Below are 25094 nucleotides of genomic sequence, written 5' to 3' on the forward strand. Positions count from 1 at the left end.
TAGGGAAGGTTTGTAACTACAAATGCAGTTTCTTTTAATAGATATAGACACATTGATATGTTTTTTCCTTGAGTGAGCTTTGGTAGTTTGTGTCTCCTAAGAAATTTATACGTTTCATCTTGGTTGTCAGATTTATTGATATAAAGTCCTTCATAGTATCCACTTGTTATCCTTTATCTGTAGAATATCATTCCTGATATTGATAATTTGATTCTTCTTTCTTTTCCATATGAGTCTGGTTAAAATAAAAGTTTATCAATTCTTTTGATCTTAAAGAACTTGCTTTTTGGTTTCGTTGCCTTTTCTCTATTGATTTCATTGATTGTTTTCTATTTGATTGATCCTTACTCTGATCTTCTTATTTCCTTCCTTCTACTTAGATTTTTTGGTTTTTAAAATCCTAAAGAAAATTGTGTCTGTGTGTTTGTGTGTGTGTGTGTGTCTTGTTTGTTGATAGCGTTCCTAAAGGAAATTGTCAAAATTGTCATTTTATGCTGATTGAGATTACATACAAATCCTTGGAACTTTTCCATAGTTCATCTTAGAGCAGTGTTTTATCCTATGTGTTTATCATTCACCAGGAACTGGAGTTTGGAAGAAAAATTACAGCACCATATGTTTGCCCAAATGGGCAACATATGCAGGAGTGAGTGATCACTCATGAATGATGACATAACCAGGGCCTTCTTGATGGTCTTAATTCAGGCGTGTTTATGTTTATGATTTTGGGGTTGGGATGGGAACAGAAGGGCGTTACTGAAATGTCAATGCCAAGGTTATATTCAGAATATGATTAGACTGTAGTATTTAATTATGAGAAAGGATGTTGATACAGCAAGACTAATTTTCCCATGTGGCTGCTGGAACTGATCTTATCACACTTGTAGTCCTGCCTTTTTAATATGTCCAGCATTCAGGGTGGGTATAGAGCAGTCCACCTCAGTCCTATGGAGCTGCTCTGTCACTGTAAGTACCACAAGCATAGCTCTACATTACCCCAGTTTGAGTTTGTCCCATGGAATGGACCTTGGGAATGAAATTACTATACACTGAAACAGTGGTACTGCTTCCACAAAGGAGCTAGCAATCTGGTCACTGCCAATACGAGTCACTTAGTGGTATTCAAAATTTGATGTTTCAAAATTGCCTATGGTGGTTTTTAAAAATACTGATACCTCAGCTATTGGGTGTAAGATAGGCTACAGGGATGTATTATACAACATGGGGAAGATAGCCAATATTTTCTAATAACTATAAGTGGAGTGTAACCTTTAAAAATTGTATAAAAAATTAAAAACCCATTAATACATCCAGCAGTCCGTCCCCCCCCCCCCCCCCCACATTCTCTCTCTCTCTCACATGCACACACTCACGCACACACTCATTCACTCATGACAGTTAGGATTCGATATGTCTGGGCTGGGATTTCATTCTCTTGTGTCCCAAAGGTTGAGAATGAATAACCTGTGTAACTTTAGGACCCTTGAGGTCTCCGGTTTCGATTTTTTTTTCTGATGTGAAATCATAAGGATGATGGTGTCTAGGATTTATTAACTCTTCTGTTATTGCTATTTTTATCATTATTTAATTACAGTTTGTAAATTCCATTAAAATGCCTGGGGACATACACATTTCGTGGTGTATGAGTGAGAGTGAGTGAATGTGGTGTAGAGTTTGTGAAGTGTGACTTTTATTATCGCTCTTTTCCCCTTTCTTATGAGAATGTGGGAGACCTTCATCTTATTTTACAAGTCTTCTTGCCATAATATTTTCTGGTGTTCAAATTCTCTTGCCGTCATGGTCAATAAATAGAGACCAAAAGTTGTATAGTTTTATAGTTATAGAATTTTTGGACCTTTTTAAAAAAAATTTATTTATTTATTGGCTGCATTGGGCCTTCGTCGCTGCACTCGGGCTTTGTCTAGTTGCGGAGAGCGCGGGCTACTCTTCATTGCGGTCCGCAGGCTTCTCGTTGCGATGGCTTCTCCTGTTGTGAAGCACGGGCTCTAGGAATGCGGGCTTCAGTAGTGGCACACGGGCTCAGTAGTTGTGGTGCACGGGCTTAGTTGCTCCGTGGCATGTGGGGTCTTCCTGGAGCAGGGATTGAACCCTTGTTCCCTGCATTGGCAGGTGGATTCTTAACCACTGTGCCACCTAGGAAGTCCTGGACCGTTTTTTGTGCAACTGAAATACCTGCTAAAATTTTTTTAAACTATAAGTTAATTGTTTACTGTGTCATAGAATGATTTTGGTAAACCACGCATAGCTGTTTTTGTTAGAAGAAAGAAAAACACTTCACAGAGCTATTGTTTCGGGTTTAATAAAAAATGCTTTTCTTAAAGGTTAGTCAGGTGGTTCTACCTTAAAACAAGAGGCAGAGTGGGGTTGGAAACTCGAGTCTTAAATAGGACATTAGCGCTTACATCGCTATTATTTTAAATGTGTATTGGCCTCATGGACTATGTTCTGCTGGGTGTCTAAGCAAAAATTTTTTCAACGTTTGATTTTTCCCCAACCGAAATAAGAGGAAAGGGGATATTTGAGAGGGAGTTCTTTTTCCTGCCGAAATGATTTTCTGTGTTAGTCTCGCTTCTATCACTTTGTTGTCATCCTTACATTATGCAAAGGTGGAGACATATTATGCAGGCCTGGGTGAATGCTTTCATGTGGGGTTGAATTTAAAGGCCTCATTTCTTCCCACCTGTCACCTTTTTTTCTTCCCTGTCATTCTATTCAATCTCGTGCAATTAAGGATGATTAGGTGTTAAGATTAAGTGGAATTAGAATAAGCTAATTACTAATTACTGGTACCCAAACTGTGACCTGAATAGATGCACTAGATGTGAAGACAGAAGTACCTTATAGTGAAAAATATAATTACGTGTGGTGGGAAGGTTGGGGGTGGGGCGTAGAACATAGACAACGTGGCCTCATTCCAAAGTGTCTGGCTTTTTAACATATACACACGCCCAGGTAGGTGCATATGAAACATCTAAGCCTAATTGCATAAAGCAGCTTTAGTCTTAAGACACCTCACTGAAGTGTCATATCAGTAAAAACCTCCAAGTACAATAATGCTTGCTACCTTTTTTGGGGGAAATATCTCTTGGACCAGCTTCTACAAGACCAGAGCAGTCTTTGTCTAGAAAATTTCAAAGACAGTGCCTTAATTTCTTGAGGAATGAATGTGCTGAAAATTAGGATTAAAAAAATGTTTTTTCATGTAGGGAGCCAACTAACTGGTACAAAGGTGGTATGCATTAAATACCTGTTAACGGATTCCTCTAGGCGTGCTTATGAAAAAGTAACATTTTAAGAATTCAAATCACTTAAGTCTTTTTCTTTGATCTCATCATTTTGACAAATAAATTGGATTGCTTTTTCTTTTACCGTAAACACTTTGAAAGACAGATTGGCTTTTTAAAATTTAGCTAATTTTAGGACAACCTAAAGCAAATCTAAAAGCTTCTTTGTCAGTATAATTGGTTAGTTGCACATTAAGGGTAGTGTTTCCCCATCCTGTTTTTGTACAAATTAAGAAACAACAGAAAGTAAATGTATGAGGATATTTTGATGCAGTGATCATCAGAGGGATCGCATTTTACAGGAATATTTTCAAGATAATGGTATCGTAAAAAAAAGAAGTGATTCAAGTCAGTTCTTTTTGTTTCCAATGTGTTTATAATCAGCCTATTTTCCCTTTGTGACCTGCCCTTTTTATCAGGCTGTTTTATACTAATTTGTGGGACTAGCTATATGACCTCAGTTTAGCATTTTTGGTATATGTTTTGGACATCTCCAGCAGTTAACTATAGGAATGATCTTTGCCTCGCATGGACTTTACTACCTTGTTCCTTTTGTATAATCCTTTCCAAGTATCCTCTCTTCTTAGAAAAGTTGAACTTTTATAAGCACTTGATTTTTCTTTTGTTATCAGGCAAAAGGTTTTACCATTTTATTTAAATATCTCCTGATGTGTCTTATTTTTAAAACATCTTTTACAAAAAAGTGACTATCGGATTGTCCTCTGATACTCACTGAAGGAGGTGTTGTTCTTACTTACACTAGATGGTAGGGATACGGCAGACTTTGTAAGTCAAGACGAAATCTTGGTAAAAGAAGTCACCTGCAAGTGTGGACATTCAGTCTTCATCGCTGGGGGGGTGTCCTGTTTGAATCTGCTGTTTGTCCCTTAGAAACACTTCCTTCAGTTTCTGGGTGTTTCTGACAAACGAACCACCCTACCCAAACAGTTCCTTGATTCTTAAAGTTGAGAGCATTATTTTAAGGAAGTGCTTCTTAAAAAGCTGGGATTGTATTAGTATATATCAGCGTGAGTGCAGAAATCCCCCCTTGTCCGCAGTTTCACTTTCTGCAGCTTCAGTTACCTGTGGTCAACCATGGTCAGAAAATGGGAAAACTCCAGAAATAAACAATTCCTAAGTCTTACATTTGGTGCTGTTCTGAGTGGTGTGATGAAATCTTGCGCTGTCCTGCCCCGTCCCACCCAGGACTTGAATCATGTCTGCATCCAGCGTTTCTCCCCTGTTAGTCACTTAGTAGCCCCTAGGTTATCAGAGAGTGGTATTGCAGTGCTTGTGTTTAAGTAACCCTTATTTTACTTAATGGCCCCAAAGCACAAGAGTCATGACACTGGCAACTTGGAAATGCGGAAGAGAAGCCATAACGTGCTCCCTTTGAGTGAAAAGGTGAAAGTTCTTGACTTAATAAGGAAAGGTAAAAAAATTATGCTGAGGACGCTAAGATCTATGATAAGAGCGAATCTTCTATCTGTGAAATTGTGAAGCAGGAAAAAGAAATTCATGCTAGTTTTGCTGTTGAACCTCAGATTGCCAAAGTTATGGCCACAGAGTGTGATACCTGCTTAATTAAGGTGAAAAAAGCATTAAAGGAAATCATCAACAAAGCAAAAAGACAACCTACTGAATGGGAGAATATATTTGCAAATGTTATGACTGATAGCGGGGTTAATACCCAACATATATAAACAGCTCATACAACTCAACATCAAAAAAACCAACAACCTGATTAAAAACTGGGCAGAAGAAGTGAACAGACATTTTTCCAAAGAGGAAATGCAGATGGCCAAAAGGCACATGAAAAGATGCAAAACATCATTAATCATTATGGAAATGCAGATCGAAACCTCACACCTGTCAGAATGGCTGTCATCAAAAAAGAACAGAAATAACAAATATTGGCTAGGATGTGGAGAAAAGAGAACCCTCGTACATGATTGGTGGGAATGTAAATTGGTACAGCCACTGTGGAAAACAGTTGTGAGGTTTCTCAAAAAACTAAAAATAGAACTACCTTATGATCCAGCAGTTTCACTCCTGAGTATATATCCTAAAAAACCAAAACATTAATTTGAAAAGATGCATGCACTGCAGTGTTCATAGAAGCACTATTTTCAATAGCCAAGATATGGAAGGCACCGTATTCACCAACGGATGAATGGATAGAGAAGATGTGGTATGTGTACACACACACACACACACACACACACACACACACACACACACACACACACACACACACACACACACACACACACACACACACACACACTCTGGAATACTACTCAGCCATAAAGAAGAGTGAAATTTTGCCGTTTGCAGCAACATGGATGGACCTGGAGGGCATTATGCTAAGTGAAATAAATCAGACAGAGAAAGACAAATACTGTACCATATCACTTATATGTGGAATCTCAAAAATACAACAAACTAGCAAATATAACAAAAAAAGAAGCAGACTCAACAGATGTAGAGAACAAACTAGTGGTTACCAGTGAGTTGGGGGGGGAAGGGGCAATATGGGGGAGAGAATTAAGATGTACAACTATTAAGTAGAAAATAAGCTATAAGGATCTAGTGTACAATATGGGGAATATAGCCAATATTTTATAATAACTATAAATGGAGTATAAACTTTAAAAATTGTGAATCACTATTTTGTATACCTGTAACTTATACAGTACTGTACATTAACTATACTTCAATTTAAAAAAAAGATGGAAGTCATTAAATTTGTACAAGATGTTTTGAGAGAGACCACATTCACATAACTTTTATTACAGTGTATTGTTATAATTGTTCTATTTTATTATAGTTATTGTTGTTAGTGCCTAATTTATAAATTAAACTCCATCATAAGCATGTATGTATAGGTAAAAACATAGCATATATAGGGTTTGGTACTATCCATGGTTTCAGGCTTCCACTGGGGGTCTTGGAATGTAAATACTTTACATTATTTAAAGTGAAAAAATTTAAGGAATTGGACTCATTATTAAGCAGTGTCCAACCTGGTTGTTGCAGATGGTTGTGGAAACTGAGAAGTGCAGCATCTCCATGAAGATGGCATCACCCGAAGATGTGAGCGAGGTACTGGCGCACATCGGCACCAGCCTGCGGAAGATCTTCCCTGGCCTCTCCCCAGTGTGAGTTCCCCCCGGGGGAGGGTGAGGAGAGCAGAGACCTGGTTCACCCTCAAAATGAAAACAGCCCTCCTCTTGCCCTTCACTTGGTTCGTCTCTTATACTTTCTTCTTCTCTTAAACATTACATGTCTCAACCCTTGCTCAAACCTTTGTGTTTCATGTCTGAGGTTTTCTCTACAGTTGTGCATTATTCTTTAAAGAGCTAGAGTGATGAAGGGATAAGGCAGTCTTTAACCTCTACTCCTAAGACTAAACAGAAGCCTTTTTAATGTAATCTGAGATTTACCCTAGTGTGAAATTTACTCACAGCTATTAGCAGAGTGCCAGGGGCTGAATGCTTTGTAGGAAGGCATCAAATAGAGTATTAATGAAGAGTGAGAGAGCTTCATTTTCCTTGTTTTTTTCCGTTCAGTAAAAGGAAAGTTACACAACAACAACAACAACAACAAAAACACCTAAGCATCAAAATTAGCCTCTTTCATTTTCTTCTGACTTTTCTGAAATACACGTTAAAGATACGAGTAATTTTTTTTAACAAACTTTTTATTTTAGAATAGTTGTAGATTTACAGAAAAGTAAATCTTTCCCACACCCTCTTTCCCCTATGTAACACCCTACACCCTCTTTCCCCTATTGTAACATCCTACATTAGTATAGTACATTTTTTTGCAGTTAATGAACCCTTATGGCACATTATATTAAGACTTTCCTTATGTTTTATGACCTTAACGATTTTAAAGTCAGGTATTAGGTAAAATGTCCCTCAATTGAAATCCGATATTTTTAGACTGGAGTTACTGGTTTTGAGGAGAAAGACTTACAGAAGTAAATTGTCATTCGATATGAGTCCTTTTTGTCTGTTCACACCCTCATGTTTTTTTGTCAAGCATTTTAAACCAGGATTATGTGCTTGGGTAACAGAGTTTGTGCTTAGGGAGTGTGTGGGTTGTTGGAAAGAGGCAATTAGATTGGCTGAGGGGAAAAGGCAGAGAGATCCTTGTGTCAGAAAGCGCCCTAGAATAATAGCACACATTCAGAATACCTTCCTGATGGAAGGAGATGGTACACAGATCCTAGGAACTCCCTGCTGGGGAGGCTGTGAAACCTCACGGAGCGCACGGTGATGGGTAGCTGTGCGCCTCGCTTGGTGGGGGCGGGAGGGGAGTTTGGGGGACTGTTGTCCTTCATGGAACATGTCCCTACAGTGCTCTGCTGCCTGTACATTAAGAGGTAAAGCAGGGCTTCCTAGGTGGTGCAGTGGTTGGGAATCCGCCTGCCAATGCAGAGGACACAAGTTCAATCCCTGCTCCAGGAAGATCCCACATGCTGCAGAGCAACTAAGCCCGTGCGCCAAAAAAAAAAAAAAAAAAAAAAAAAGAGGTAAAGCAGCAGGAAAACCAGGCCCTTGTGTCTTTCAAACCTTTTGGGTGATGGAAAGTGGCTCCTGGGGGAGGAGCTTCCCTTCAGTCTCTCCAGCTTTTGTTTGGTCCTTCTCACAGCTCTTCCCTGGGTCCTTTCCCTTCCCTCACACACCACAGTGGAAGGGCTGGCCCCGTGCTTTCTGGTTGTTCAGAAAGGGTTTCCTCCTTCCTGAAGCTTAAGTCACCTTATGCTGCTCTGAGTATCCAGGTAGCTGGTTGCCGAGGGAGCTAAGTGGCCCCTGGCTTGGTCCCAGTGGAGTGGAGGGGGACTGGGGTTCCATCTCCTGGTCTGGGGCGTCTGAAAGGCCAGCACTCTCTGGTCTCGGGTCTTTGTGTGTGTGTGTGTGTGTGTGTGTGTGTGTGTGTGTGTGTGTGTGTGTGTGTGTGTGTGTGTGTGTAAGGGAGAGATGAGGGCTGGAAGGGGTGGTGGGATGAGGTGAGGTGTGGCAAGTGGGAAATACCCAGAAGCAAAAACAGTCTCAGGAGTGCTTTCCACATCATCTTTAGAGCCACCAGAGGACAGTCCGGGGTTAACATGAGTTAGCATTAACTATACAACCTGTTTTCCTGAAACTGCATTTGAGTAATGTGACTTTGCACACAAGGGTCCTTCCAGTGTCCTTCCTTTCATTCCAAATCAACGTTGATGGAATAAGAAAGTTATTAAGCACAGCTTTATTTAGCAAGGGCTTAAAAGACCTTCAAAGTGATGGTTAGAATCTCTGTTTTCTTTGGAAGGCGCTTTATATGTTTCATATTCTAGGAATTTGGGGGTAAATTACCGGTTTTATTATTGGTTTAAGGATTCTCTCATTTTTTCTTTCCAGGGAAAGTTGTGTACAAAAAGTGTTTTCACTTTTATCTTGCATTTAACTTCTTGTTAAAATGTTCAGGCAACAAATATTAAACCACAAGTATTAAATGATCAGATCTATTTCTTGAAAGGCAGTTACTACATGTACATTGGTTTCTAAGTCCATGACCTCTACCTCACCCTGATCTTCATTTCTGTCTCCCAGCTGCTTATGGGACATCGCCACAAGGATGGCCTGACGCACCTCACACTTAGTATGTCCCAATCGGAACTTCTTACTCTTTCGCCTAAAACCTGCCCGTATTGGATATTCTGTCTCAGTGAGTGGCTTCTTCATTTATATAGTCTCCCAAGTGAAAAGCTGAGCTGCTTTGGTTTCTTATTCCTTACTCGCCCATCTAATTAGTTGCCAACTCTTTTTGTCCTGTCTTAACAGCTCTTGGTCTGGTCCTTTGTCTGTCTTCTCATTTCCCCTGCCTTCGTTCAGGCGACGGTCTCACTTGCCCAGTGTAGCTAGTTTCTCTGTCTCTAGTTCTTGCTCTTCCAACTGGTCTTCCTTACTGTCACCAGAATTATCTTTTCATGATTCACATAGTCTTTATTCCTTGTCTAAGCTCTCTGATGGTTATCCTTCCTGATAAAATCCAAAATGTGTAGCCTGGCACAGAAGACCATTGCCATCTTGCCCCATAATCCAGCCTGTTCTTGAACACATCAGTCTCTTTTATATTTTCAGTCCTTTTATATAGGCTTCTAATCCTGACAGCCTCCCACTCCAGAATACATAGCCCAGATATGTGAAGAGTTTCTCATCAGTAAAGTTTCCTTATTCATGTTTCCATAGAACTTTTTGATTATTTCCTATACGAGCGCATATCATATCGCATTATAATTGTTTGTTTATACATTTATACATTATTGAATTTCTGTGAGATGCTAGGCAGAGTGCTAAGTGTTGGAATCCAACAGTGAATATGGTCCTTGCCCACATGGAACTTACATTGGGAAGTTGCATTACTTACACTGGGAAACAAACCCCACAAAAAAGAAAAATGAGAAATTGTGTAAGATCAGGCTGGAAACATAGGCCCTGGCCAGTTCACGTAGAGCTTCTTGGAAAAGAGTCTGGAATTTGGTAGCATTCCACTAGGAAGTCACTATAAGATTGTAAGTAATGAAAGACCTTGTTCCTTATATATTTTATGAAAATTATTTTTGCTGGTAGAGTGGGTTGGGAAGGGGAGAGAGCAGAAGTAGAAACCTAATTTGGACACGTAGTAATCTAGGTGAGAAATTACTGCAGCCAGGAGTAAGGTCATGCTATTAGAGATAAAAATGAGAGAGACTGTAGATTTATTAAGATTTATTTTGACTGTAAGATGTGATGGCCCCTAGGTTTTTAGTTTAATTAGTGATTGATACTACTTTTCAGTGAGGTGAAGAGGGCCTAGAGTAGGGTGAGGCAAGTTATTTTTCTGTTTTGTTTTTTTCTTTTATGGAGGGGAACGCATGCAAGCCATTCTCTTTTAGGCATGCAGAAGTTGAGATCTAAGACATCTAAGTGGGAATATCAGATAGGCAGTTAGATGTGTGAAGTTGGAGCTTGGAGGAGAGGTCCAGGTCTGGAGATGTAGCAAATGTGAGAGTCATTAGTATAAAGAGGGTCTTGACTGCATGACTGTTGATAAGGTCACCTGGGAATGTGGACCTAGAAGAGAGAGTGTCTTGTGAATGAGCCCGACATTTAGAGGTCAAGTGAAAGAGAACCACAAAGGGACTGGGTGACTCCAGTGGAAAACCAGATTTTGTTTGGGTAGATTGTAGTGTAAAAGTAGAGCCTGGGAGAATTTTATGGAGGAAGGAATGGGTGATTGCAGAATGCTACTGGTCATTGAAAAAGAGAGATGTCCAGTGGATTGGCACTGTGAAGGGCACAGGTGACATTGACCAGAGCAGTTCATGTGTTCTGGTTGGGGGAGGCAGACTGCCATGGTTGTGGGATGAACTCAGACGTGAGAATGTGGATGTGGTATGTGTAGAAAACTTCTTGGAAAAGTTTAGCTTGGGCGGGGGCGGGGGGGGGTGTTATGAGGAATTACAAGGACTTCTGTTTGGTACTAAGAATGGGAGCTATTGAAGCATATGGCTCTAACCAGGGGAATGATCTAGTAGAAAGAGAGAGGTTATTGCTGGAGACGTTGGTAACACATCAGCAATATCCTTGAGAAGGTGGTAAGAGGCATGCAGATCACAAGACACACCTGACCTTCCTTCTAGCCTGGCTGCTGCTTGAGCAAAGGCCACATTTTTTCCTTACATCCCTAGTTCTTGGCACATGGTAGATACTCACTGAGGTTTTGGATGAACTCATACATTTCATGCTTCCTCTGTGCCTCGTACATTGTTGGGAGAGGTGCCCTGAATGTATAGAACTTACAAGACAGTAACTCTGCCCTCAAACTGCGGATGCTTGAGCTGAAGTGATTGGGTGTAAGTGGGAGGTGAGTGGGTGGAGGCTGGCTGTGCAGAGGAGATCCACCTGGAAAAGATGGAGAGGATTTATAGGAAAGGGTAGGGAAAGGAGAGGCAATTCAAATGTAGATACCAGTGTGGAAGATGGCACGGATTATAATTTAGAAAATGACTGGGAATTTAAATAAACACACTTGACTTTCATTTCATTTTCCCACCCAGCACGCACAGTTAGCTTGTCAAAATAAACTCTTAGTATTTTGTGGCTTGCATGTTCTGCCTTTACTTGTGAAGTTCCTTAGATTGTATTACGTGATGTTGGCCGGGGAAATGTACAATTCTATTGGTGTTGGTTATTGTGACTAGAGAGAGTGGAAGAAGGAGGTAACCGTACCCTTTCTTCTACGTTCCTAGCCGTTGATGCTGTCAGGGAGGGAAATAGATCCTTTACATAAATAATATAGAACGCGCAAAAGAAAATAGGTCCCCAGTAATGCCATACGACCCACTCATAAGAAGTTGGAGAATGTGACACTACATTTGGAATTCTCAAGCCATGTTTGAGTCATTTGTCCCATCAAATGTATTATCTGAGCCCACTGTGGGGACCATGGGTCCTCAGCCCTCACCTCCTTCCTTGCTCAGGTAGAGATGATCATTGGGGAAAAGTCTGATGAGGAGATGTCGGAAGCTGGGTGAATCAGGAGGGCAAACACAGAGCCTCAGTTCACATAATCCATTCTTGAATAATCTAAGGTTGGCTGTATATAAATGAGATGATACCTGCCAGGACCTGAATTTCTGGTTTTACTTAAATATAATTTTGAAAATAACATCCATGATTAAAATTAAATATGTAAAAATAGTATATAAATATCTATAAAATATAATCCGTCCCCTTGACTATAGCCAAGAGAGTGCAGGTAGAAAAAAAGTGAAGAATTTTAATTAAAACAAAGATTTTATACCAGAATCTTCTCTTCACTTTCCTGCTATGTGTGTGTGTTAGGATGTTTCTTTCTTCCTCTCTCCCTTCCTTACAGAGTGCCATTCCCACCCCCACCCCCAAGTCAATAAGGAAAGTTTATTTTGAAATATAGAGAAAATGTAAAGATTAAAGAAGAAAATTTAAATTTAAAAATCAAATCACTGTTAGCATTGTTTTGTCAACATTCTCATCTTTGCTGTGCCCATAGTCACTATTTGGAGGCCTCATCTCTAAGGCAATGATATTGGGAGGAAACTAGGGAAATGTTTGTAGCCTAAGTGTTGTTTAATCCGTTTCACAGAGATGTCTGTAGAGGCAGTTCCCTTCAGGAAGCTGTTTTGTGTCAAGCTAGATTTTTTTTTTTTTCTAATATTAAGTCATTAGGACGACTTAGAATTAATTTAGAAAATGTTTACTTGAGAATGTAGATGAGTGGAATGTTTTCTGCCATCTAAGCATTTATTGTCTAAAGGTAGTATAAGAAAGTTCCACAAATAATATCATGAGGAGAATGAAACATCCTCGGATTTCAGGAAGGGAAAGCTCCATTGAACTCAGGATATCAAGAAAATAATGTTTGATCTGTGTCTGTTTTCCTCTTTGTTTTGAGAGGTGGGCTTTTGTTGGGGGCTGGACCCCAGGGAGAGTTCTGTGGGGGAAATGGCAGAGGTTGGAGGCTGGAGGCAGAGCTGAGGGCAGGTGCAGCTGCAACTTAACTTGCCTTAGGAGGACAGCAGCCAGCCTAACGCAGTTAGAATTGGGAGCCTGCACATATCACTGTGAGAGAAAGGTGAGGATCACCTGGAGAGGACCTGAGTAAAAGCCTCTGGGATAGTAGGCAATAGGGAGCTAGTGAAGGCTTTTTTGTTTGTTTTTTTAATGTGGACCATTTTTAAAGTCTTTATTGAATTTGTTACAGTATTGCTTCTGTTTTATGTTTTGGTTTTTTGGTCCTGAGGCATGTGAGATCTCGGATCCCTGACTAGGGATCGAACCCGTACCCCCTGCACTGGAAGGCGAAGTCTTAACCCCTGGACCACCAGGGAAGTCCCTAGTGAAGGCTTTGGAACTTTAGAATAAAATGACAGCTGCACTTAAGGGAGAGTCAGTCTTGTAGACTGCTTTATGAACCTGGGTGAAGAGAGCCTCGAGGTGAAACTGGAAGGTGTCAGATTGTCTGGGTGCTTTAGACGGTGAGATTTTAGGCAAGTTAATGCACTTCTCAATGCCTCAGTGTCTTCCATTGTAACACGGGAATAATGATACTCATGCAGTTTTGTGAGGATTAAATTAACTTGTGTTGTGCTTAACAAGTGCTCCATAAGTCTTAGCTGTATAGCCTGTGGCTGTCCTTACCCAGAGGCGCCTGATGAAAGCCTACACTGTTGGTAAGGAAATGGGTGACGTCTGTAAGGAATTTCTTTAGTGTTTATGATTTTTAAAAATTATTATGCGTTTGTATGTAAGTTGATAGCATTTCTCTAATTTGATTTTTTTGTTATTAAATGTGGCTAATAAACCCTTTGTAGGTGATAGAACAATAACCTTCTAACATGATTTTCTTCATAGGCTTTCAGTGTATTGGGTTGTTCTTTTTTTAAAATTTTATTTATTTATTTATTTATTTGTTATTTATTTATTGGCTGTGTTGGGTCTTTGTTGCTGCGTGCGAGCTTTTCTCTAGTTGTGGAGAGCGGGAGCTACTCTTTGTTGTGGTGTGCAGGCTTTTCATTGCGGTGACTTCTCTTGTTGCAGAGCACTAGCTCAAGGTGCACGCAGGCTCAGTAGCTGTGGCGCATGGGCTTAGTTTCTCCGTAGCATGTGGGATCTTCCTGGGCCAGGGATTGGACCCGTGTCTCCTGCATTGGCAGGCGGATTCTTAACCACTGCACCACTGGATGTTGCACCAGGTAAAAATGGTATTGCAAAATCCTTTTCAAGTCAAAAGCCAGTTAAGTATGAAAAGGTGAACTTATTGTGAAGAGAAGTGGCAAAATAGGAGTTTGTGGGTAAACAGCAGAAAGGTGCTTTGCAAGCTCTGGTAGTTTCTTTATTTTTCTAGAGCAGTAGATAGGACTTTGTCGTGTGGTTGTGTCAATGGAACATATACTTTTCTGGAGACAGCTGCCATATTGTATAGTGTGAGCACTGGAATTGAATTTTTGACATGCCAATTAATTTAAGTGGATTAAAATAATTTACAGATTTTTTTCCATATTGACAATTTAAGCATCAGATTTGCAATAGAGAGCAGGTGTGCTTGTCGCCGAGTTCACTGTTCTTGCCACTAGAACTATTTTCTGAGTCTTGTGTAAATTAAATGCGTGTAATGTAAATGTAGTTGGTTCAACTGTATGGTGCTGCCTGTGAGTGGCAGAATGTACATATCCTTTCTTTTAGGATTTTGGTTTAGCTGTCATGGCAGTTATTCTGACAGCAACTCCTTTGTCTGTCTGTCTGTATGACACACACGCTGTGTGTGTGTGTGTGTGTGTATGTGTGTATGTGTGAGTGGGTGCCCTGTGGTGCCTACACAGATGGCTCTTTGCTGTTATTTAGCTCCAGGCAGAACTCATGTGGGGTAGATTTTTCTTTCTCTCATTGTGTCTAGTGTTAGGACACGTAAGAAACAGTTGCCGCCTTCTGGAAGTTTAGTTCTTACGACTTTATCTCTTATGTAAATAAATGCACTTGTTTCATGAGACTCTTCTAGTTCCTGAAATCTAAATTTTTTTTTCCTTCCTGAAAAAAGAAAGATGAGAACTGTTACAGAAGGGGAGCTACTTGGAAAAGCTGAGACATACTTTTGAAGGCTGGTTGTGAAGGTTAGGGAGGGAAAATGCCGGGCGGAGCATCCTCACAGCAGGGCCCTGATCAACACGGACATCTGCACTAGCTGCTCCCCTGGCTCACAGGTGATTTCCACCCACCCCCGAGTGTGAGTGTTGTTTTTGGAGTAAAATTAAGCTCTGGTTTCTGAGCCTGCCATGAAGATTAGTTTATTTCTCCCTGTAATCCTAGACTGCCACCTTCCTATTCTTAATCCTAGCAGCTTCCTGCCTTATTTTCTGTCTGGTTTGGACTAGCTTAGCTTCATCCTGTGTGTCATCGAAACAACATGCCCTACAGTTCAGCTGAAATAAAGCAAGAATTTTGGAAGAGAAATGTGATCTCAGATGAAGTCAGACATAAATCCAGCTTGGTGTGTCCAGGTTTACTTAATTTATCTGTGTAGAGGCATCTGCTTCCAACTGCTCTGCTCCTTCTTTGCATATTATCTGGCTTCACCGTCTTGTAGCCAGAAAATAATGCCGCTGCAATACCAGAATGATGGTACTGAACCACAAGGAACCATTCCAAGTTGCCAGATTCTATACTATCACTTTCATTGTGAGTATCTTCTTAAACCCACAGTTGCCCCCAAATGAAGAACTTTTAGAATAATGGGAGTTAATCATAGGTGTGTTCAGGTAAAACAGAGAAAAATCGTACTGCATTTGTGGATCTCATGCATTTACACAAGGATTTGAAGGATTCACTGATATTTGACATCAATTGGTTATACCTGCTTGTGCTTCAATCATAAAAATTATAAAGAAGTAAGAGTATTTTTCAGTGCTAGCAGAGTGCTTGTATTTCAATACTTGGGTATGTATTTGAAGTTTTCTTTGGGAGTACAACAGGCCAACCAGGCAGCTTGTCAGGCTCTAGCACATTTTATCTGGAATGTTCATCCAATCAGAAAATGGAAATAACTGGGAACATACTCTTCTAATACTCTCCAAGGTGAGTGAAATTCACAGGGATGAGCACTGTATACATAGCCAACGTGCTTTTAAATCCTTAAAGGTTAAAATGATGTTCAGTATGACTGTGTTTTCTTTCACCACTTTGCCACCAATGGTCCTGGGTGATTCCGACCTTCCGGCAGCCTTCCCCACAGCCCATGACCTCTTCCCCTCCACCCCGCTTTATCCTTGATGGCCACACGCTAGACGTTGTCATCTGGAACGGCTTCTCCTGGGGTGAAATCATCGTTTAGTCCTCTCTCTCAGACCACAGCCTCTAGTATTCCACTTTCTTTTGGAGGTACCCGTACTTGGACTTTTGAGGGGAGGCCTCCAGGCCATGGATCCCCTGGCTTTCCCCCTCTTTCCATTTCCTTCCCGCCTTCCCTTCCTTCCCTGACCACAGAGACCCACGGTGTCCATCACTTCAGCGGGGCCCTGTCAGTATCCTCCACTCCTTCTGTCCCCGCTGTTTTCCTGGCTCGCCTGCCTGGAAAGCCTGCCTCCCTGCAGCAAGCCAACTGCCCTTTCTCCACACACATTTGGGCTGCTGCGAGCTGCAGGAGGAGATCCCACAGCTGTTCAGCTTAGTGCCACCAACGATGCATGACCTTCACTCTCACTGGACTCTTAACAGTCCAAGAAAGTTCTTTTTAATTTCTCAAGCTATTTTATCTCTATTTCCCAAGTTTATCCCATGCTTATCCCCTACCCCTGTAGATATTTGTTTACAGTGCTATCTGATCATCTCATACTCCTTGTGTAGGCTTTCTGTGGCTCCTCATTGCCCTGAGAATTAAACCCCAACCCCTTCCTTTGACCTCTACGGCTCACCGTGACCTAGTTCCTGCTTAGCCCCCAGACTCCTCTGTCACCCCCCCCCCCCACCCGCCGCCACATCACACATTATTTGCTAACTGATTTGAACTGCATTCATTTTCTGATAAGCACAGACTCCCTTGGAGCTGTAGTCCAGGGGAAGAGATAGGAAAAGGAACAGCTCTTCCAACATGAAATAGTTTCTTGATGCACATCCGTACTATGGAAGGACAGAAGAGGAGATTTGTACTTCAATGAATCCTTGATAATTAGTAGTTTATATTTAGTGTACACATGATTTAATAAATTGTTAGATAAATTCAATAATTAAGTGGAACAGACCATTTTCTAACTATTCTAATAAAATCTAATGTTGTGAAAGAACCAAATAACATGGAGAATATTTATATTGTTAGATACCTTTAGCTTACAAATGGAAAGTAAATAAAGGGCTTTATTATTAAGTTTCTATAGCTCTCCAGCTCCCTACTGCCCAAAAAATGGAATTATATTTACCAGAATTGAAGTGATACCCATCTTTGTTTTTTTTTTTTTTTTTTAAAAAGGCCAATCACAAAATAAATTTCTCAGTGCGGTTCAGAAAACTGGATTTTTGAAATGTATTGTTGTTTATTTTGATCTTACAGGAGAATCATGAAAAAAGTCTGCATGGAGCCATCTGAGCGACTGGCCAGTCTCCAGGCTCTGTGGGACAGCCAGACTGTGGCCGAGCAGGGCCCCTGTGGTGAGCGTGCATTTTAAAACCAAAAAATAAATGGCTGGATGGATGCCCTTTTGCCAGGAAGCTAAGTCTATTCCTAGTTTGCTACTGTAAAGGTACAATTACTTTTAAGGTGTAATTAGCATTGCACAGACTTTAGATTGGTGGACAAACGTCCTATATTTAAGCTGTATTGCATCCTGCTATGTACTTACTATAGAACAGGGGGGAGGACCTTTGCTGTTTTCCCAGAGAGAATAATCAGCATGGTCAATGTCGGCCATAGTTAAGCTTTTAAATTTTAACTTAAAAAACATTTAGTTGAAAACCCGTCACCTTTCTATTGTGTAATCCAGGTGGATTTTCTCAGATGTATGCCTGTGTTTGTGACTGGCTTGGATTTTCATACAGGGAAGAAGTACAATGGGTAAGTGTATCTGTATGCATGTGTACACACACACACACCCCCCTGGAAAATATTCCAATATTTAACGGGCTTATTTCTCTCTCTCCCCACCAATTCCCCGATTCATTGCTTGCTTAAAATCTTCCTTTCTCAGGTTACATAAAAATCTGCCTGTGTCATTGTCGGATTCTCTTTTCTTCTCTCTTGTTTCTCTGATGATCTGTGTGGACTGTTTATATGACTGAATTATGTTTCAAATAGGATGTGGATACAATTTATCTGACACAAGACACCAGGGAATTGAATTTACAAGACTTCAGTCATCTTGACCACAGGTAAGCTACTTCTTTCTTTCTTTCCTTTGTTTCACTTCTGGTTTTGCTTTCAGAGCTGCCCTTGTCTGTCAGTACTTCTGTGGGTGTACATTATCTCCCGAGAATCCTTTTATAAGGGGCATCAGGAGAACCTAAGAATCTCTGGATTTTGCCTTTGCAGTAATAGTTTCCAGTGTATGTATCACTAGGACTGGTTTGGGATGGGGGTGCATGAGTGTACCTCAAATCCAGAGTTTACCTTTAAAAACTGTGAAAACAATTTCTTAGGTTCTTAGGCCAGCCCACAAGTCTATTTAATCTACCCTGTATATAAAATATAGTATTCTTTTGTCTAATTGACATTTAGAACATTTTTTTCTACGAGGGAACTTTATGGTGAGATCCTAACAAATGACTTGTAGTTTACAATTTCTTTCTGTATTGGAGATGGCTAGGGTTTATATGCATATATTGGTGGAAATCAGTTTGCCAGTATCTGTTTTATGATAGTGATAATAAAACCATGAAACCTGTTCCAAGTTATTTGACAGACTTTTAGGTTTTAAGATGTTGACTTGAGTGTATTCGGGGCTGTGGCTCACGTGATCAGGCCTCAGAGAAGAAGCTTCATTCAGGGACCCCTTCCCCCTGCAAAAGCAGACGTGACAAAGTGATCTTGCTCCCTGACAAAGTTGAGTGTTGCAACACCCCCCCCAGTCCCTTTTGGTCGTTTATCCTGGCCTATCCCAATCTCCTCCACCCTGGAGATGCTGCTACTTATTTTAGGTGGGCAGATATGATAGCCCCATCCCAGTGAATCTCAGCTTGAGAAATCTTTTCTCTCTGTTTGGAATGCAGAGGGAGACGTCTGCAGTTCCAGCTATACCTTTCATGCCTTTTGGACAATTGGAATTGTAGAGAGGATGGTTGCCTCTTCTTAACCACCAGTATCTTGCCCCCAAAATACCATTTCAAATTATTTTTCCACTTACCTGGCAGGAAGTCTGGAATTATAACAAGGTCCCCGAAGAGTTCTAGCCAATTGAATTGAGCAAAGAAAAAACGTACTGGGTGAAGATGGCTCCTTTCTGTGCAGCCTGGGTCTACGGACGACGGTGAAGCAGGCTAAGCTGTATCTGTAGATGTGGCTGAAATGCCTAAAGCCCCGGGTTCTCAAGCTCGTATTTGATTCCTTTTTGTGGAACAGGCAGTTTTCTTCTGCTTAGAGGCGTTTTCCCTTTTTCTATATTTGAGGGAATATCCTACTCCCACTTAGGCAAGATGTTTCATGTGTAGCTCGTGAAAAAGTGAACTGAGAAACAAAGAGGGGAGATATTTTACTTTGTATTTTTCAATAAAAACAGAAAATTGCATGTAGAATAGGATAGGAGTAGGTAGACCTACAGTGTCTGATCTTGATGCTTTTGGTCTCAGGATCTCTCATATTCTTAAAAATGGTTGCATTTTGTTTATGTGGGTTTTATCTTTTGGTATTTATCATATTGGAAGTTAAAACTAAAATAAATTTAAGTCCTTTAAAAATAATGTTAATAAACCTATTACGTGCTAACATAGATACCATTTTTATAAAAAATAACTACTTCCCAAAACAAAAATCAGCAAGAAAAGTGGCATCGGTTTATCTTTTTGGCAGATCACTTAAAATATTTATTAGTTTGTTTTCGCTGTGCTAGGTCTTAGTTGCGACATGTAGGATCTTCACTGTCACGTGCAGGATCTTTAGTTGCAGCCTGCGGGGTCCAGTTCCCTGACCAGGGATCAAACCCTGGCCCCTGCGCAGAGTCTTAACCACTGGACCACCAGGGAAGTCCAGATCACTTTGATTTCTGACTTAATAGAAGCAGCTGGATTCTCATATCCATTTCTGCATTCACTCTGTTATGACGTGTTGTTTTGACTGAAGAACTGTAAAGAAAATCCAACCATATGCAGATGTGCAGTTAGGACAGGGAATATTTTTAATAGCATTTTCACATAATTACTGATGTTCTTTTTGGATACTTTACTACAACTCAGCAAGTGATGGGTTACAGTGTGGAATCTGAACCCATATCAGTGAACTTTGGTCATTTAGAAAATATTGGTTTACTGAGTTATGGTAACATCCAAATAGTTCCCTGTTGTACAATGGGGGGGAAGCAAAGACATTTTAAAACTATCACCGCTGATCTTAATAAAAAAATCTTTAAGTGTGGCAAAGTTTGTCAAGCTCATAGTGGCAGATAAGATTTGCCCAAAATTCAAATTTTTGCTTTAAAGATATAATTTTACTTTTGGACAAAAGTATTATCAGGTGATTTCCTTGAAGTGACTGGCTGGTTTCTTACATTTTAGAGAAACTATGCGCTAACTCTTAAGTCTGGAAAACTGTACTTTGTCACTTTTCTCATGGTGTCCCATGAGAAAAGAGAGCTAGTTTAACTAATAACACCAACTCTCACAGAAAATATTTTACATTGAGACAGTTATCACTTTGTATATAGAAGAAGCACTTTGTGTCTACTTCTGTTTTGTTACAGAGTATTTAAAGGTATGTACTCAAGGGCTGAGATTTAATAAAAAGAGTACTTTTTGCTTTTTCATCAAAGACATTATTATTATTTAAAAAATTTATTTGTTTATTTGGCCAGGCTGGGTCTTAGTTGCTGCATTCAGGATCTTCAGTTGTGGTGTACGGGATATTTAGTTGTGGCATATGAACTCCTAGTTGCGGCATGTGGGATCTAGTTCCCTGACCAGGGATCGAACCTGGGCCCCTTGCATTGGGAGCATGGAGTCTTAGCTGCTGGACCACCAGGGAAGTCCCATCAAGGACATGCTTACCCCCCACTCCCCGATCTTTATTGGAGTATGATAACTTTGCACTGTTGCTGTACAACAAAGCAAATCAGCTGTATTTATACATATATCCCATATGCCCTCCCTTTTGAGCCTCCCTCCTGAGCATCCCTCCCACCCTCCCTATCCCATGCCTCTAGGTCATCAGCAATCATCAAGTTGATCTCCCTGTGTTAGGCAGTTGCTTCCCAATAGCTATCTATTTGAAATTTAGTAGTATATAAATGTCAGTACTACTCTTTCACTTTGTTCCAGCTTCTCCTTCCCCACTTCCCTATGTCCTCAAGTCTAGGACATTCTTACATGGAATCGACGTTTGTTTGTGGTGGGGAAGAATACAGTGATGACTAGCACAGCTCGATGCTACTGCTTTGGTTTGTGCTAAGGCACCCGCAGCTTTCGCCACCATTGCTTTTGTACCATGCATGCAAGGTCAACATGATAGGACAAATTTATTTTAGTATTAGTATGAAAATTGTTTTGAACTTGTGAACCTCTGAGTGAGTCTTAGGGTCCCCCAGGGGTCCATGGACCATACTTAGAGAACATCTGGTCTATAGAAGTAGAGACATGTAGGGCAGCCGGAGGTGTTTCTCAGCTTTCCTTTGTTATATCCGTCATGATTTTTACACCGTTAATAGCTTCTGCATAGCATCAGTGCTAAACTTTCCAGTTAATCCCCTGTGCTTAATTTGGTGATTAAACTATATATCTAGAGAAGCTACTAAATACAGTTACTTGAAATATGTAGAGTACTATTCAAAATCTAGAAACTTTGTCAAAACTTAGAATTTTCCTATGAGCAGATTTTTCCTAATTCCCTTAGCTGGAGAATTTTTGTTAATGCAGTGCTTACTGTATTACATTAATGGGCTGGGTCATCATCATCTGCTTTTCTTACTTGATTAAGGGCTGGAAGGACTTTTTTCTTTCCTGAGACTCTAGATCAGAAGTTGGAATATTTTCTGTAAAGGGTCAGAGATTAAATATCTTAGGCTTTATGAGACAGTCACTGTTACAATGATGGATCACGGCTGCTGTAGTTTGAAAGCAGTTCTAGACACTGTGTAACTGAGTGAGTGTGACTGTGTTTCAGTAAAACTTTATTTGCAAAAACACATGTTGTGGGCTGTAGCTTGCTGACTCCTGTAGCTCAGTGGCTTCTGATGTGGGATGTGTATAACCAAAGGAAAATGCAAGATGAGCTACAAAAAACATTAGAACGTCTATTTATTTTTATTGCTGACTCCTTTTAAAATTTCTATCTTAGTTTTATAATATATATGACATTATATATTTAGTATATAATAACTGAATAGTAAAAAAAATTGGAGTTCTTAAAACTTTTTTTTTCCTGTTGTGGGCTTGATTAATAAAAATGGGGACCACTACTCTAGCTGTCATCTCTCCTGCTAATGCTAACTACTTGACTTTTTTCAGAGCTCTATCTTAATCACCCTAATCTTTAAAGTTTATCTCCTCTTCTTGAGGATTCATTTTTTTCCCTTGGTTCTTGCTGTTAAAGTCGAAGCCAGCTTCTATATAAAGAGGCTACTCCCAGTCCTGTGAGATGGCCCGTATTAACAGTATTTTTCTAATCATGTCGCAACAAATTATATTGACTGAACACTTCTCTATATTAGAATGAGCATGCTTACCCATGAAGGGAGAGTCTGTACTTAAATGGCCCGGTGGTTTGGAAGGATTCATAATGGCAGAATTTGAGTGTGATGTGAATCATTTGAGAGGTTTTGCAACAAGCCATGCTGCTACTTTTCTCATTTGGGTATGAGTTAGGAAGAAGAGAATGGAAGAATTAGAGGTGCAAGAGGAGAGATTAAATGGGCTGTATGTTGAGCTGGAGTTTGTTAGAAAAGAGGGGCAGTAGTTTTCATATATATATGGATGAATTTTCCCACTGTGGCCGTTGGCTCCCATGTATCTGTTTGATCATACTTCAGATACAAATAAGCAATGTTGTTTACAACTTACGCTTATTAAAATGCGATTCTGCATGCATTTATACGTAGATGTCCCTGAACCTGACCATTTCAGCAGACTTCCTTCTAGAAAGCTGCACACATTTCATATAGTCAGTCTGAAAGCTCTCCTGATTGTTCATCATTCAAAGCTTTATTTTTCATTCCACTTTTTTCCCCCATTGCACTTTGTCATTGGAGGTAGAAAATCCATCTTAAGGGTTCCTGAAATCATTTGTGCTCCCGGGATAGAAGTTCCATGAGGGCTGGGCTCTCTTTGTCTTGTTCACGCTGTATGACCTGATACTCTGAAGTCAAACCAGTGTCTCAGAGTGAAGGGCTTTCAGGGGAAACTGAACTGCTCTAGGGGACCAGATCAGAATCCTGGGAGGCTGAGGGGATTAATTTTTTTTTTTTAATTTTTTAATTTTTTTTTTGGGGGGTACACCAGGTTCAATCATCTGTTTCCATACACACATCCCCGTACTCCCTCCCTTCCCCGACCCCCCCCCCCTCGAGTCCCCCCCAGAGGGTATTAATTTTTAAGAGTCCTTCAGATTACTCAAATACTTTCTTTCCCATACTCAGATTGGCAATTATTTCTGTAATGGCATCCTTCACCCAATTTTGCTCTAATGTTACCTGCTCCGATCCAGGGCTAATTCTTCTCTGGATTCCTATACAATTCCATGTGTTTCTTTCAGTTCACGCACCCAGGTCATTGTCTTCTTGCACCCAGGGGTTTGTAACGACCATTTTCTAGGACCGGCTCAGATACAAAGTGGGAGGTCTGGGTTGTGTGTGTGGTATGGATGTTAATGTTGCAGGTCTGGTAGCAGGGAGGACCAAACATGATTTTATCATCTGGAGCACAGAGACGGAGGAAACCGTAATCTCTGTGCGACCCCATCACATAAATAAATAAAGCTTTGAATGGTGGACAGTCAGGAGAGCTTTCAGACATAGGAGATGGATTTAGAAGAAGGTGCGAATCTAGGGACAGGGCAGTGCCCGTGTCACTGTTCTCATCACAGACACCTTACTAATGTCTTCACCCTCTGATTTGCCTGGGATCTGCTCTTCTTCAGAGTTATGATACCTGTTACATCACATGACCTATAGAGCCTCATGTACTGAGAAATAGAGAAGCATTTACATCGTATTGAGGCTTCTTAGGAGTTATCCAGCGTGCTATTCTCTCTTCACTGTAGACCAGCCTCTATGTTCCTATATATTCTGCTACCTCACTAGACCCTTTAGGGTCTGCCCAGGAGCTTCAAGGTAGATTTATAAGCAACTTGAATGCTGTAATTGATTAATGAATTAATTGATTCTAAATAACGAACTATGGCTCTATCAGAGGTAAATGTGGGACCACGGACCCTGCTGCTGCTGAATAAGCACTCCGGTCTGAGGCTGACAGTGGTCACACGGGATCTATCCAGTTAGTCTCTGGAGGAGAATAGGAATTAGGACGTACTTGGAAAATGCCCATTCAGTTATTACTTATAGCTTCCAAAATTTGATTTGTGTATTTTTTTTTTTTTTTTAATTTATTGGCTGCTTTGGGTCTTCATTGCTGCGCATGGGCTTTCTGTAGTTGCGGAGACCCCGGGGGCTACTCTTCATTGCAGTGCACGGGCTTCTCATTGTGGTGGCTTCTCTTGTTGCAGAACCTGGGCTCTAGGGGCACGGGCTTCAGTAGTTGAGGCCTGTGTGCTCAGTAGTTGTGGCTCGTGGACTCTAGGACACAGGCTCAGTAGTTGTGGTGTATGGGCTTAGTTGCTCCACAGCATGTGGGATCTTCCTGGACCAGGGCTCGAATCCGTGTGCTCTGCATTGGCAGGTGGCTTCTTAACCACTGAGCCACCAGAGAAGCCCGATTTAAGTGTATTCTTAAAATTTATTCTCGTTTAGATATCACTGGGCCAAAAAGATGGCATAGATTGAAGAAGGCTTTGTTATGCATTTCTCATGGGATCTCTCAATGGCCTGTTAAAAATGTAATTGCACTGGAATTTGGAGTGGCAAGGAATGATGAGGGTAGA

The 25094-nt window shown here is 40.6% G+C and overlaps 1 protein-coding gene across 5 annotated transcripts in view; it reads left to right on the plus strand.

The window, feature by feature from the left end:
• Window positions 1-25094, plus strand: part of CARMIL1 (capping protein regulator and myosin 1 linker 1) — a 303069-nt gene that overhangs the window by 127390 nt on the left and 150585 nt on the right. For all 5 annotated transcript variants that reach the window (XM_057699574.1, XM_057699573.1, XM_057699569.1 and 2 more), the window contains 4 exons: window positions 6345-6466; window positions 17415-17512; window positions 17845-17915; window positions 18156-18229. In XM_057699574.1, the coding sequence (XP_057555557.1) occupies window positions 6345-6466; window positions 17415-17512; window positions 17845-17915; window positions 18156-18229 (365 nt within the window). The remainder of the gene's footprint in view (window positions 1-6344; window positions 6467-17414; window positions 17513-17844; window positions 17916-18155; window positions 18230-25094) is intronic.

Source organism: Hippopotamus amphibius, chromosome 11 (assembly GCF_030028045.1).
Source record: "Hippopotamus amphibius kiboko isolate mHipAmp2 chromosome 11, mHipAmp2.hap2, whole genome shotgun sequence".
In the NCBI taxonomy this organism is placed as follows: Eukaryota; Metazoa; Chordata; class Mammalia; order Artiodactyla; family Hippopotamidae; genus Hippopotamus; species Hippopotamus amphibius.